This window comes from Gadus chalcogrammus, chromosome 11, assembly GCF_026213295.1.
Source record: "Gadus chalcogrammus isolate NIFS_2021 chromosome 11, NIFS_Gcha_1.0, whole genome shotgun sequence".
Taxonomy (NCBI): Eukaryota; Metazoa; Chordata; class Actinopteri; order Gadiformes; family Gadidae; genus Gadus; species Gadus chalcogrammus.
This window is the reverse complement of record NC_079422.1, coordinates 9,738,398-9,754,944: the sequence shown is the minus strand read 5'-3', so window position 1 is coordinate 9,754,944 and position 16,547 is coordinate 9,738,398. Positions and strand designations below refer to the sequence as shown.

The 16,547-nt window shown below is 49.3% G+C and overlaps 1 protein-coding gene across 1 annotated transcript in view; it reads right to left on the bottom strand.

Annotated features, from left to right (window-relative positions):
- LOC130392555 (raftlin-like) overlaps positions 1-16,547 on the bottom strand; it is a 93,453-nt gene that overhangs the window by 51,193 nt on the left and 25,713 nt on the right. Inside the window, exon 4 of the mRNA XM_056603107.1 lies at positions 1,875-2,052. Coding sequence (XP_056459082.1) covers positions 1,875-2,052 — 178 coding nt within the window. The remainder of the gene's footprint in view (positions 1-1,874; positions 2,053-16,547) is intronic.

Genomic DNA, 16,547 nt, shown 5'->3' with positions numbered 1-16,547 from the left:
TCAGAGAGACCAGCTGGTGAGAGACTGTGGGGTGGGAGGGAGAGGGGATGATGACTGGGTCCCCAACTTCTGAACATCATCTGCTGGTCTCTGAGCAGAGCTAGTCCACTCAGTCTGGTCCTGATGCTGGGATGCTAGGACTGCTAATCAGGGTAGAGGATGCAGTGCCCAATCGGACCACTCTACTTGGATGGGAGGATACCTTGGCTGGACATTTTGAATGCTTCCCACTGGGAGTAAGGACGTGTTCTGGTGGACTCTGCAAGCATTACCTGGCTCTCAACTCACACACACGCACGCCATACGCACGCCGCACGCACGCACGCACGCACGCACGCACGCACGCACGCACGCACGCACGCACGCACGCACGCACGCACGCACGCACACACACACACACACACACACGCACACACACACACACACACATTCTGACAAAATTCGTATGCAAACATGCAGGCAAACGTGCACACACACACGCACTTGCAAGCATACACACACACACACACACACACACACACACACACACACACACACACACACACATACACACACACACAAACACACAAACACATACATACACAAACAAATGCGTGCAAAACATGCACAGACACACAAAGAATGAAACAGACCGAATCTCACACACACAAACACACACACACACACACACACACACACACACACACACACACACACACACACACACACACACACACACACACACACACACACACACACACACACACACACACACACACACACAGAAAGATACGGCCAAAAAAGCATGCACACACACCAAGAATGAATCAGACCTAATAACACACACACTAATCACACACACAAACACAATTACTAACACACACACCCTCACATGGACCAGCTTCCCCATTAACCCCCGGTGCCTCCGGCCAAAGCCCTGGCCCCCTGCCCAGATGTGAGGGCATGCCCACCACCCCCTCCTTTCCCAGGACACAGGGCTGCTACGGGGGGGCAGGGGGGGCTCAGTGTGGGGGGGGGGGCTGCGGTGGCCCAGGACCGGAGATGAGGTCGTTGGGGGCCCACTCACGTCCGGCTGCAGCTGCTTGGTGTGACAGCAGAAGTGCCCCAGGCGCTGTGCCCCCCCCCCCCCCCTTCCGCAGCACTGCAGAGACTGACGCGCTTTAATTTTTGCGGTGAACACCGTCTACACACATGTGGATGGTGTCATAGGCGTGTGGTATCATAGCAACCGTCTGTACATGTAGAACAGGTTGGCGTTAACCGGTTCATTCAGGTTCAGACGACATTGCATATGAACCCGTTGTTTGCTGCACAATCAGCCATTTGATTGGACAAACAAGTCGTTCCACTTTTCTTCCCTGCTTGGTAAACATTTACATGAGCGACCACCTTGTCAAAAGTTGGCACCCGCGAGATACTGCATAAACGGTATGTGTTGTTGTGTAGGCATGTGTCTGTGCTTGTGGTTCTGAGCTTGTATGAGTCGGTGTGCATGATTGTGCTGGTGTGTCTTCATGCATTCTATGCATGTTTATTAGGTTGTTTGTATTTTCCATAATTCCATTGTTAATCAATCGTCACTGAGGGCTGTTGTGGCTAAGCTAAAGCTTTATGGCGGAGTCGTGAAGCAGGGGCTAGTATAGCAAGGGCTAGCATAGCTTAGGCTTGCGTAATGTGGGCTAGTGTAGCATGGGCTAGTGTAGCTTGGGCTAGCCTAGGGTGTGGGTAGCATATCTTAGGCTAGCATAACGTTGGCTAGTGTAGCATGGGCTTGTGTAGCTTGGGCTAGCGTAGGGTGGGGTAGCATATCTTAGGCTAGCATGTAGCATGGACTAGTGTAGCACGGGGTCGCCTGGCGTAACGCGGCGTCGTACCCGTCGTTGAGGCGGACCAGGATGGCGCGGTACAGCTGGTGCTGGGGGCTGTTGGACTCGGGGCCACAGGGGTGGATGAAGGGGTGCACGGCGGCCAGGACGAAGCCCTGCTGGTACAGGTCATGGAGCTGGCTGGGGAGCTCCCGCACTGAGGACAGCCGCAGGGTGGACGTCCCGTCTGGAGGAGAGGGAGAGAGAGAGAGGTTTAAACAACCACCGCGATGTGTTACACATCCTCCTCACAAACACAAACAGTAGTCCCATTAGACCGAGAGCAGAGACAGGTGGGTGGGGGGGGAAAGAGAGAGGGGGAGAGGCGAGAGAGTGGGACAGTGGGGGAGGTGTGGGAGATATTCAATCTTTAAAAAAAATACATAATTGGGGACACATTGTCATTCCTTGGATGACAAGAAAACGCATGAATAAAAAGGGATGAAAGATTATGATTTATGAAGATATAAAACCCAAGATGAGGGGGCGGTGGGCAGAGCGGGATGGGGTAAGATGTTGGGAAAGAGAACACATAAGACTTGTGGCTGATAAGGACAGAGACTTTGCAAATGTGCAGTATGCGACAGCAACCTTATGCTGACTCAGGATAAAGTTTTGCAAAGTCATGATGCGGATAAAAGCGGTAATTTGCGATTTTTATAAACAAAAGGGCTGAAAAATGTTCCACATGCAAAACGACACAGAGTGCTAACTCAAGGGGTAATATAAAGTAGAGGGAGGGCAGGTTTACATCTGATATAACTGTGCGGAATTAACGATATGAACGCCACTGTGTTTTAAAGAGGGTGAATCGACAAAGAAAATACGCGAAGATGTGGAGATACACCAGCCCCCCTTCTTTGCACAGACACACGGGCGCATGCCTGTGCAGATTTCCAAAGCAGACATCATCAATTTATTCTGGAACTGTTTCCCGTTTGTTTTGCCAATTAGCATCACACTCTGTGCCACCCCCCTGCCACCTCAATCCCCCCTCGTCCGCCTTCCTCCCCCCTCACCCCAATCTGGATGTTAACGAGACTGGATGAAAATCCAATCAGCGCTGATTTGCTGAGTCTCAGGACGCATCACAGTGTCACCATGACACCGACACACACACACCGCAGGATCCCACCGCAAGCGGATGGGGCCTGACCTTAATGAGCCTCTCTTTTACTCTCTCTCTCTTCCTCTGTCCCTCACTCTGTCCAAGTCGTCCCTCTCTGTCTCGCCCCCCCCCCCCCCCCCCCCCCCCCCCCCTCCCCAGTGTTCAGGGTGCAGCCAGCTGTGTAACAACCGTCCACACAGCTTCTTTCAGCCAATCAGAGCCTACACTAATGAGATAGAGAGAGAGAGAGGGATAGATGGAGAGCAAGAGCGATAGAGAGAGAAGAGTGACCGAGAGAGATAGTAAGAGACAGAGAGAGACAGATGGAGAGGGAGGGGTGGGAGAGACATAGAGGGAAATAAAGAGAAAGAGATAGAAAGGGAGAAAGAGGCAGGGAGACTGATAGAGAGAGAGAGAGCGAGAGAGAGAGAGAGAGAGAGAGAGAGAGAGAGAGAGAGAGAGAGAGAGAGAGAGAGAGAGAGAGAGAGAGAGAGATTGACAAGAAGCGACAGGGAAATGGGAGGAGAGAGGAGAGGTGTTGGACTGAGGCTGGAGAAGGTGAGAGAAGTTCAACGTAAGAAAGAGATTCACACATTGAAATAGAGAACCAGACACCTTGCTCTATTTGTAATGCTCTCTCGGTTCATTCTCCCTCTCTCTCTCTCTCTCTCTGCCACCCTCTGGCCGGCCTCAGGGCCTCGGTCTTCCAGCAGCCCATTCTTCTGTCAGGTGACATTTACAGCACGCCAAACAGCTGGGCCTGCCTGGCCTAGTGCCAGGACCCAGGCACTGGACAGATAGAGAGGGGAGAGTGAGGGGAGGGATGGAGTGAGAGAGAGAGAGTGAGTGAGAGAGAGAGAGAGAGAGAGAAGGTGTGAGTTAGGAAGATGAGCGAAAGAGTAAACGAGGAGAGGCGAAGTTAGTTAGGAAGAGGTAATGGAGGAGGTCTGGGTTTGTCCATGCTGTCCCGAGGTGCGCACCACGCCGCCGTGGCTAATTGGACGCAGTGGCAGCAGCCATGAGAAACGGTCGCGTCTTAGAATGCATAACGAAGGCAGGGTATGAAGAGGAATTCCTCTGAAACTTTACGGATAGCTGTCATTGTGCTAAATAACGCTCGCCGGGAACTAGGTTCACCCAGAAATTGCAGTGTATTGCCTTGGGCTATTCTTTGGATTTCTTCTGTTCTGCCTTATTTGTTGTTTTTGTCACGTACCGCAATCTCTCAACAATGTCATCTGTTAAAAATGAAGCCTTCCTGGGATAGCCTGCCTTCCATCCTTACGGTTGGAGGTGTCGGTCACGTTCAGCTGACCCACCACCTGGTGGGACCACCTGGCAGTGCCTCTGGTTGCCCAGTGCCCCTCTGGTGTTCGCGCGCGCTCCCTGCATCAACAGCCCATTGTTCCACCATTTTGTGAGGTAGTGACACAATGGAAGAGTCCCTCAGCTACCCCGTAACACACACACACACGCATGCACGCACGCACGCACACGCACACGCACACGCACACACACACACACACACACACACGTACGCACGCACACACACATGAATGCACGCACACACTTAAAGAGACACACAGAGACACATGCACACACACCCGCACACACACACACACCCGCACAAACGCACACACACGACGCCAGCGCTACAGGATACGGGGGGGGGGGGGATTCTAGAACACGCCTGCAAGGGTCAATCAGGAAGCAGCGCTGTGATGTGTCGAGCGAGCTGCGAGCTGATTGGTCGCCAGCGTTGCCTTCCTCCTGGGCCCGCGTCCAGAAGTTCATGATGAAACTCTGCTGAGGAACGGGCAGAACAAGGGGTGGAGAAGAATATCCATTCTGCTGTCCCCTCCGGGCGGGTGGGCGGGCGGGTACCGGGCTAAAAATACCCCGTCGGATCCCTCCGTGGCACTCCAGCGTGCCACCGCGGCCGGGCCTCATCGCCTAACAGGCGTGGAGGAATTAACACAAAGAAATAGGCCGCTGCCGCAGAAAAAATAGAAACCAGGGAAACTTATTGTCTCTCCTTCCATCCATCTCTCTCTTCCCCCTCTTCTCTTTCCTTCCTTCTTGTCATTTCTCCACCCCATTCATTGGAGAAACCTATTTTAATTCCTCACTTTCTCTTCCATTTGGGCATCGTACCATTGTCAGCCCCACCCTCCCCAAAAGTGCGGTAGCTTCTTCCCAAAGTGCAAACGACAAGGCATTTATCATCAGCGTTTTATCGTCAGGAGCAATACGGATCCATCTTCAAAGCTTCTCGCAGCCCCCATCCCCCCCAACACCCCAAGGAGAACAAGTAAATAAGGGCTGGTTGTGTGAGAGCCGCCATTGGCAGCTGCTTAACTTGGCTCTAATCACTGTGTGCGTGGCTAATAATCCCAACCAGAGGCTCTTAAACACACACATTTAGTTCTCCCTGCACCCCTGTTTTATTCATCCGGACGTCCCTCGAGATAAACATCCACAGCCCCAGCCATGGCTTTCAGTTTCATCTTCTCGCAGCGTTGTTTACTTGACTCTCGTATCGGGGTTTCCATGGGTAAGATATGACTTTGTGTGCCAGGATAAGGGCAGTCAGTGAGCGAGAAACACTCAAAATGAAGGTCCCTACGTCGGGCCATAAGGTTGTGAAGGTTAACAGGCCTTGTTGATGCTGGGGTTGGCCGTTGATGACACTAGTAGATGGGTTAAGAGACCGATTGGCCGCCAGCAAGTGTATCCTTTTTCTAACCCCAGCTGAACCAAAGCTTGCACAAACCGGAAATACAAGTTTCAGGAAATAAAAAATACCCTCCTCCTTGGCAATTTTGTTTTCAGGAAAATACTCCATGAACCCAGGAAATGCTTGTGAACTTGTGTGAGGAAAGATGTGAGCTATGGTTATCACCAGCCATAGAGTGCATAGTTCAATAAAATATGATCCATAGTTCTTATTAGTACCGGGCCAGGAAAGAATATTGTATTGGGAAGTGTATCTAAGGAGAATCAAGATAGCTAGATAGAGGTTGTGGAAGAGATTAGATGAATATTTCTGACCTCAAGGGAGCTGAGGAAACCAAACAAAGGCGAGCAGGTAAATTGGGTAAATTGTTTCTCTGGATGAGAAACACATTGCAGATAACCAGGGGCTTCCAAGAATTCGAACAAAAGTACAAACAAGGAAGAGACTTTTCAGAATTTGCCAGATATAGAGAAAGTAATTTGCATTTCGTGCCTATTTTTATGCAAAGTGTGTGTGTATACTTATGTTTGTATGTGTGACTGTGTAGGTGTGTGTGTGTGCGTGTGTGTGTGTGTGTGTGCTTGTGTGTGTTTGCATGTTTGTGAATGTGTTTTTGTGTGCGTGTGTGTGCATTGGCATGTGTGCTTGATTGCATGCATCTGTGTGTTTTTGTGTGTTTTGTGTTTTGTGTGTGTGTGTGTGTGTGTGTGTGTGTGTGTGTGTGTGTGTGTGTGTGTGTGTGTGTGTGTGTGTGTGTGTGTGTGTGTGTGTGTGTGTGTGTGTGTGTGTGTGTGTGTGTGTGTGTGTGTGTGTGGATGTTTGTGTGTGTGTCGGCACGTGTGCAAGTTGGTGGGTGTGTGTATGTATTTGCAAAAACAGAGAAATGCGTCACTTCCCTTTATGCAGTGTGCATGTTAATCTTCCAAATGCTCGTGCACGGCTCTCTTAATCCAGTGGTCTCTTATCTCTCTGTTTGCCCATCATAAGAGACTTCAATGAATAAACAAACAGGCCTCAAACAGACCCTATCTAACATATTTACCTCCCTATAGGAGCGCTTCAATCATGTGATCCGAAGTTCAAAAAGCACATTCCTGGCCGCCATCTTGGTACTGCTTGACCAAAGATTCTGTGACTTGGAATGTTTGTGACGTCATCCCTCCTATTCTTGAAGTGTCCTTGAGGAAGGTATCAATCTAACCGGGGCTGGTATGAATGACAAGGGCTGTTTAAAACCAAAGAACAAAAGGAAGGGTCATTTTGACCAGCACCGATAAAGAAGGACACCGCTGTCTCACACACACACACACACACACACACACACACACACACACACACACACACACACACACACACACACACACACACACACACACACACACACACACACACACACACACACACACACACACACACACACACACACACACACACACACCGACACTGAGTCATATAAGAAGTGCTAGTTGGAGAGACTGTTAGTTCTGCTCTGATTCTGTGAGTGCACGTCACAGTCTGTCACTGACGCATGTCAACCCATTTAAAAAAAGAGTCAATATTACAAATTAATAAGCCAAGAGATTGGAGAGCAGGGGCTCAGGACACACTCAAACACACACACACACACACACACACACACACACACACACACACACACACACACACACACACACACACACACACACACACACAGACACAGACACAGACACACACACACACACACACACACACACACACACACACACACACACACACACACACACACACACACACACACACACACACACACACCAACAAACACACACTGCAGTGACGGATACATCTATTTGCATTGCACTACAGAGACAACCTCCAGAGAAAATATCCTAACATTAATTAGCAATCTATCTTAAATTAGCAGCCAAGCTCAAATGAGCATCTTTGCATTCGTGAGCATCCTATCGTACATTAGCAGTCTAGCAAATATTAGCATCCTAATATCAACGAGTTGGGTAGCATACAATGGCAGCCTTGAAAACAACACCCGCATGGCATATATTAGCATCGTACCACACAGGAGCAGGCCTGCGGCAGGGCTGTTCTGAGCCATCAGAATAGTTTCCTCTCTGCGGTAGCAGTGTGCCTTCAACTCTTTAATCAGACAGAGGCGTTCATCCGGCTGGGACCAGGGCTTCAATTAGACTCTCGCTGGGCTAACACTGGAGAACATCCCCCAGAAGACAGCTGGGCTCTGGGTTGACTTTAGTTTGTTGGGGTTTTGTTGAATGCTATCCGACAGAAACTCCGGAGGGGGGAGCTGAGATTCATGGGATTGCTCCCTTACTCTCTCCCTCATTAGCACTTGCGTTGCATTAAAGCTAAGTTGGTCTGGAATTTTTTTTTGGAAAACCTAAATTGATTCAATTTGATTTGTTAAAGAATAACAACAAATCAGCATGGGTTAAACGTGATTGTGTTGAGGGGAAGAAGAATGAGAAGAGATTGGCTGAATGGAATGGAGAATGGCTGGAGGATAATAAATACGCAGGATCTTGGGGAACCTGATTGGTTAGAGTATAATAAATAACCAGGATTGGGAGTGTGTGATTGGCTAATGAATAATGACTACCCTGCATAGGGAGTGTGTGATTGGTCAGAGGACAGGACGACAGGGACTGAGATGTGTTCATTAGGCTCATGAATGTGTCCTCCTGGTCCCTGCGTTAGTCGCCCGCTGAGACTGTTCTCTGCAGGTGTAAACCACAGGGTGTTTCCTGCCTGCAGCTTCCAATTCAACCCAGACTTGAAATACCAATTACTTATTTCACCCTGCTGGTTAATTTATAATAATAATGACAGGAAGTCCATTTACTAAGAATAATACATTGGATTTTCGATTCAAAGTACCCAAGGACACTGTATTTATTTTCTTTCCAAAAAGTCGAAACCTAGTAACCTTCCTCTAATTTCATTTTTGCGTCTGATGACGGCTTTAATAAACATGCATTGACCCCAAAGTCTGAAGTCTACGTGTAGGAATTGAGAGCACGATGCTCTAACCCTGAATTGTCAGGCTGGGTGCACAATAGGCAATTTTTTGAATGAGGAAGAGATTTTGCCAAAACAGCACACCACACACCAAACGATTAATATTTGAAATCTCGAGCCGTTGAGGCCCGATTGGAAAAACCCTCCTAACAAACCCCACACAATTATATTGATATCTGGTAAAAAAAATCTGTAGAACCACAAACAAGCTGTGGCTTTGCTGACCAGAGTCGGAAGCTCTCTAATTTTCCTTACCCTAACCCTAACCCACTTTGGATGAAAGTGTTGAATTGACTCAATGCTAATGCTAATGCTAAATCTACGTTTCCTTACCGTCTCAGCCTAAGCCGCCCTAACACACCGCTGGTTAGCATATGCCCTCACTTTAACACAATCCAATCCAACTATCAGGGAGGAAATCACAGTCCTATATCATTTCTTCCTAACCACTGTGCTTTCATCCAGGAACGCGTCACATTATGGCAGTAACGATCCAATCCGAAAGCCATTTCACGTCACATCTTGAAACATGGAGTGCTTTTAAAGCCATTAATATCATCAGGGCTGAAATAGGGGCCATGCGGGGATTGACATTTTCCCTGGGCGAACAGCCGGGCTCTGCCATTTCCCTACATGAAGTCATTCATAGTAGTTCATATCTTTATTCAGGCTCCAATTAGAGAGGCACGGGGCCCCCAGGGGCGGGCCCATGCTAGCCAGGGACCCCCTGTTGTGGCCCTCGCGCCTTCGCTGCTGACATCTCTGTGTTATTAGCCCTCAAGAGGGGGGAGGGGGGAAAGAGAGAGAGAGGGGGGAGAAGATGAGAAGGGGAAGATGAGGAGAAGGAGAGAGAGATGGGAGATGGAGAGGGGAGGACGGGGAGGAGGAGGGAGAGAGGGGGACAGCAGGGGAGGAGGAAGAGAACAGGGGGTAGAGAAGGAGAGGGGGGATGGACATGCCAGCACCTCCCTCTGTCCTCCTTCACAGCCACTGTTTCTTTTCCCTCTCTCTCTCTCTCTCTCTCCCTCTCTCACTCTACCACCCTCACTCTACCTCCCTCACTCTACCTCCTTCTCTCTCTCCATCTATTTCTCTCTCTCTCTCTCTCTCTCTCTCTCTCTCTCTCTCTCTCTCTCTCTCTCTCTCTCTCTCTCTCTCTCTCTCTCTCTCTCTCACTCTCTCTCTCTGTCTTCGTCCCATTAAACTGCCTCTCACCACTGCACCTCTCCACAGGAAAGCTGCACAGGCACACCTTGTTCAGTTGATCCTTCCATCTCTCCCTCCATCTCATGCTTTTCTCCTGATCAAACCATCTTGTGCTAAGAGCGACAGAACCAGCCAAAGAAATAGCCAAGGTCCTCTTCTGCTGTGGGCTTCTGTTACTGTTTCTTGGTGCATTATGCTTGTCTCTCTCTCTTGGTGTCTCCGTCCGTCTGTCTGTCTGCATGGATGTGTAAATGACTGATCAACAAATTCTGTCTTGGTGTCTCTGTCCCTACCTGTTTGTCTGTCTGTCTTGGTTTGTTTGTCTGTCTCCCGTGGTGTGTTTGTCCGTCTGTCTTGTGGCCCTTTTCATACACCATTTGCTGGCTTAGCTGGACTGGGTTTACCATCAGCCCAGTGCGGCTGGGATTTACATATCATTACAGCAGGGCAACCCGCTTGAAGGTGTTTCTTTAGCTGATGAAGCGCTTACACACTGGTTAATGTTTCACACATATGTCCCGGATTGGCACACAGTCTCCTTGATATTTGGAAAAAAGTGTTGAATATCAATATCAGAATTTTAGAAGTCTTTAGAAGTCTCTAATCTGAAAGAAACCTGTTATTTTTAACTATATAGCAATAATAACAAACAGATAATAACTAAAGGAGCTGTTGAACACTCTGGCCATGCTCTGCGTGCTTGGCGTTGCGTCTCCGACACAAGGCCGCACAGTTATTGTGTTTAGTGTTAACGGTCTAATTATAGGTCTATATATATATATAAATTCCAACAGTTTGAGACACACCTTCTGGCTCCAGACAGCAAGAGAGTGGACGTGCCCGCAAGTACGATGTATGGCGTACTCTACTGCGAAGAGGGCACATCTCGGTACAACTTGGCGCGTTGAAACTGGTCATCGAAATGCAAATCAGCGCAGCGTGGTTTGACTTGGCACGGCAAAAAGTGTAAATGGCATCGGGCCATTGGTCCGTCTGTCATGGTGCATCTCTGTTTTTCTGTCTCTCGGCCGGGCCTGTTCCTCCACCTGTTGACCTATACATCTGGTTTCTCTCTCTCTCTCTCTCTCTCTCTCTCTCTCTCTCTCTCTCTCTCTCTCTCTCTCTCTATCTCTCTCTCTCTCTCTCTCTCTGTCTCCCCCAGTCCCTCGCCCTCACCTCCTCTCACTCTCTCTCTTCTCCGTCAGCCTTGGGCTGGTTTCTCTCCTCCGTGACCATCTGTCTTCCATCCTCCATCCTCGCCATCATTTTTTAATTACCCCTTCTCACCTTCTGAGGCCTGCCTGCTGATTGGTCCTCTGTTGCTAAGGAGTATGACTTGCTATTAGGGAGGGAAAAAACTGTTGGAACATTTGGCTGTTTATGAAAAATAAAAACGTCATGCTTTATGCTGTTCAATTACAACAAACAGTAAGAATACGTTTTTCTCAAAGTTTTCAAACTTCTGAGTTTTGTTTAAGGCAAGATACCGACTTATCATAACTGATAATATCTCCCTGTTTAACTGAGTCCTCTCTCTCTCTCTCTCTCTCTCTCTCTCTCTCTCTCTCTCTCTCTCTCTCTCTCTCTCTCTCTCTCTCTCTCTCTCTCTCTCTCTCTCTCTCTCTCTCTCTCTCTCTCATTAGCAGTCAGGTCTCTCTCTCCCAGGGCCGGTGGCCCCAAGGCCAGAGCCCCGTGTCTTAATTATCCATAATGACTAGCCAGGAGACAGAAAACGCACGCACACACACACTCAAGCACGCGCGCACACACGCATTAACAACAAACATCTACTCACTTAGTCATTTCATTAGTATTGCTGCCATGCAACACGTTCCCGTCCTGGCTAAGTCAATCAGTCCCACTACCTTATTAACTGACTCACTCACTTGTAGCACTGGATAGTCCTTAACGCGCTATCCTTGAGCTACATGCCTCAACACCTGTCTATTCATCTCAACTCCCTGCAAGCCACTTTAAAAAATAAGTTAAGCCAAATAACGAATGCTACCTCAAACGCAAAAACCAACCAAAGAAATCAACACACCGATTGCTTGTTTCTATCTCCCAGACACGCACGCACAAACGCACACACAGAACATCGCACTTCCTGTTGGCGCGTCGTGTCCCAGCGTGACAAAAGGTGTTGGAAGCGTGCGGCAGGCGCAGGGAACATCACACCTGATGATGCAGGATGAGAACATATCGCCTTTCCTGTCTGACGTGGTCACATGGCATATGTGGAGCGCTCCACGGGGGCCGAACGTCAACACATAGATCCACAACAGGTCACTAATATTGATGGATGGCCAGATGGATGAATGAAGGAGAGAGAGAGAGAGAGAGAGAGAGAGAGAGAGAGAGAGAGAGAGAGAGAGAGAGAGAGAGAGAGAGAGAGAGAGAGAGAGAGAGAGAGAGAGAGAGAGAGAGAGAGAGAGAGATATTATACAAATATTATACCATGCCAGGGATGTGTACTTGCGGCCTGTTTTTCTGTTGTTGTTGAATAACTAAGGTGTATAAATGCATCTGTGGTAATGTGTAAACTAAATACATATGCATATTTCAGCCTGCAGGCCGGGCTGGAGCCGGAAGCCTGCAGAACAACAAGTCCATCCAGCACGGTTCTCTAAATGAGCACAGCAGCCTGCATGTCTTACTGAAAGCACTGGCTGTCTCCAGGAAAACCACCTGTAATCTTTCTCCCCGTAAAAGCTTTATAAATCAGAGGAAAATGGTCTCTCTCTATTACTGTTTCATTCCCCCCGGCCCCCGCCCTCCCTCGCCCTCACTCTTCCTTTCTCAGAAATTAAAATATCTATCTCTATGATCAGAATCCTCGTTCTCTCTTTCTCTTTCACTCTCTCTTTCTCTCTCTCTCTCTCTCTCTCTCTCTCTCTCTCTCTCTCTCTCTCTCTCTCTCTCTCTCTCTCTCTCTCTCTCTCTCTCTCTCTCTCTCTCTCTCTCTCTCTCTCTCTCTCTCTCTCTCTCTCTCTCCTTCACTCTTTATTTCTTACATACTGTTTATCTCCATCCCTCTCGTTCTCTCTTCCTTTTCTCTCTTCCCCTCCTAATCTCTCTCTCTCTCCTTCCCTCTCTGCGTGTCCCTAACATTCTCTCTCTCTGTCTCTCTTCCTCCCTCCCGGTGTCCCTCGTCCTCTCTCTCTCTCATGAATTAATATGTCTCTCTACCATCATCTCTGCCATTGTCCGTACGCCACGCCGCCCTCACCACTGGCAGCGGCCGTCGGTTGCCTAGGCGACAGCCCCCTTGAGAGGGAGACCGACACGGGTTGTTGATCAAAGCCCACGGCAACGTGTTCTCCCCGCATCCAATCCATTTCCTGTCTTCCCCCCCTCACCTACCACCAGCTCCAGCAGCATCAACTCCCCCAGTACCACCAGTGCTATCAATGGGCTTGCCGCTGTTTGTCCCTCAGAGCACATCGTGGTGTTAGCCTTCTGTCAGAAACCACTTGGGGAAAATAACTTTCCAGTGCGATTTGAATCATCGGGGGGAGGGGAGAGGGGGGGGGGGGGCTTAGGTTGGGGGCATAGGTTCCCCTGAATTTGCATTGCAAAGGAGGAGGTTTGGATTGAAACGTTACAAAATGTGGGCGTGTGAGTGATGATTAAACTGCTTGACAAGCACGCAGCGTTTCAGAGGCAATCTGGGATCTGCTGTTAGCCAAATTTTTTTTTGGGGTGGTGTTGATTGTGCTGCATAATTCATTCAGAGAAGACAGAAGTCACTTTTTGTGCAAGCTAGCAATGCCCCCCCCCCCCCCCCCCCCCCACATCTCCTTTAAATAGAGGGAGAGGATTCAGTAGCGAGTTTAGAAGAAAACGAAGAAAGATTCCCCGGCCTTGTGTCTTGTACGGCTGCCTTGTATATGGTTTATGATTATTTTATGTGTTGAAGCATTAATATTTATGGGGTTTTATTGCTTGTTTAGCTCGCGGACAATTTAGTGGTTGATGGCAGCTCTAACAGACGCTTTTGTGTCGGTGTGAGCTCACGTTGTGCAGAAGGTTAAGCATATTTGTGTGTGTGTGTTCGTGTGTAGGTGTGTGTGTGTGTGTGATTGAGTGTGTGTGAGACACCAAAGAGGGTAAGGGAGGGATGGTAGAAAGTTTCACACATGACTAAACTTTGTAGACATCTATACGTACACGCCAGAAGATACACATACCTTAAATGTCAGACATGCACTAAGCTGATTGATAGTCCCTGTCAGATGCACATTTGCACACACACATAGACACACACACACTCACAGACACACACAGACGCACGCACGCACGCACACACACACACACACACACACGCACACACGCACGCACGCACGCACGCACACGCGCGCACACGCGCACATACACACACACACACACACACACACACACATACACACACACACACACACACACACACACACACACATATCCTCACCACCCGCAGACTTTGGACATTCCTCTAGCTCAGTGATTGAAAGAGCTCACGTGGACCCAGACACTCTCCACTTTAATTACCCCCCCTGCCTCCTCCCCCACTACCTTCCCACTCTCCCCCCCGGAGAGCGACCTTCTCAACCATGAGAGCCTGGCTCCTTCAAAGAGCCCTGCCCCAGAGAGATGCAGCTCGACCTGGGGCCACAACAGGGCGAGGCACTGGGCTGGCTGGGGCTGTTCTAATGTCTGTACACTCCATGTCCTTTTAGTCGGAAGGGGCTTCGCACCCCAGAGGGGAGACGAGGCAATTTGATCACATGACCCATGTGTGACCGGTCGCATAGTGTAGGATGTACAGTGTATTATAAGCGATAGAGGGGGGGGGTACTTGTACTTGCACTTCTCTAACTGCTAATATATGCTGTTGGCCAACAGATGCCACTATCACTACTATTACTATTCAGTCATTTAGCAGATACCTTTATCCAAAGTGACCTATACTGTGAAATGTTTTTGAGATGCATATCACTCAGGAGCAGGTAACTGGCTCGGCCTCTTGCTCACAGAAAGCTCCAAGTAGACGTTGGGGTCCGTACCCAGAGCCTTTCCTCAACAGCCTAACAACTAGCAATTTTTGGAGTCAAACTTTGCCTTCCTCTACAGATGCCCCGCTACACTAGGCTATGTTACCTGAAGCATTTGAAGAATGTATTCTTGCCACCCACTGAATACATGAGCCTTGCTGGTATTCTGTTTTATAGGGTTGGGATGTGTTTCTTTGCCAGCAGCTTTTCCCCCAGAACGGTATTCAGTGTAACAGATGGCTGACAGGCCTTCTTACCCCCGTTTACTGTCTGCAGGGCCCGTCCGTCTTTAACAATACCAATGCACCCCGACAATCCAGCTCTGTGGCCGCATGATGTGGTTTTAGAGAACCGCAACCAGAAATCAGTGGAAAAAGTCACCATGAGGAAACTCTAAAAACAGACAACAGCAAAAACACAAACCAAAACTTCTCCAAAGTTCCCGGTGTACAAATATGAAAGGAAGTACGTGAGATAGTTGTCTAATACACATTAGTGTATCTTAACCATATCAGACTTATTTTGAGGCTCTCTCAAAGAACAATAACTGAGAACACATTCGCTGAGGACCGGCTGTGAGAATGGGTGACAGATGTAGGTTGTTGCATATTTCTGAAACCCCCCGTCGCGGTGGCGACATGCTGCTCGCATAAACGCCGAGCATTAAAAACGTGTTAGCCAGTCTGTTTCACGCTTTAAGGGAATCAAGCAGGCGGGCCTAAAAATACCCTACAAGACGCAACATGGTTCCAGGCCTCGCGGAGGAAAGTCCTGCTAGCACTGCGCCGCGAGAAGCTACCCGAGTCCCGGCGAAATGGAAGCAAGTGTTAAAAGTGTATTTATGTTATTTTGAGTCATTAAGCTGATTTCCTCAAAAGCGAGCGGCGGTGGATTTTAGATACATGCAAGGAACAAGCTCAAAGTTGCCTTCAGTAAGATTGTGGGTACATATAGTGGGGGGATCGAACCCAAGACCTCTCAGCCGACCTCTCGCCTTCCTCTGCTTTATCTAAACCCATCGGGGCGATTTACAACAAATAATCAAACCAACAGTAACCACTTATTCGCAGCGATCTCCCCCTACGCCCTCTTAAAGAGCAGGATAAGCCGCTGGCCGCCTGTGAGTGTGTCTCCACCTGTGCTCGGCTCGACGGCGGCGGGCGGCTGCCACGCATGGCCGCTCGCAGACAAACGAGCGCTCCACCTGGGCTCCTCCAGCCGGGCTCCCCGGAGGGGGAGCCGCACGCTAACCCAAACGCAGCGCTAATCCATCACCTGCTTCCCTTCTCAAGTAATTAAGTCAATTACTGCCCCCCCGTCCCCCCCCCGTCCCCCTCCGCCGGCGTCACATGGGGGCCTCGGCAAGCTACAGGTGGGCTGCGGAAGCAGACAGGGTTCGGAATCCATGGAAACAATGGAGACGGTGCTGGGGGGCGGGGGAGGTGAAGCAGATGCTTCAGTGAAACACGAGATAGGTGGAAGATATTAGAGTGTGCATGTGATGATTGCACGTGTGTGTGTGTGTGTGTGGGGGTGGGGGTGGGGGTGGGGGTGTCTCTTGTGTGCAGGTGTGT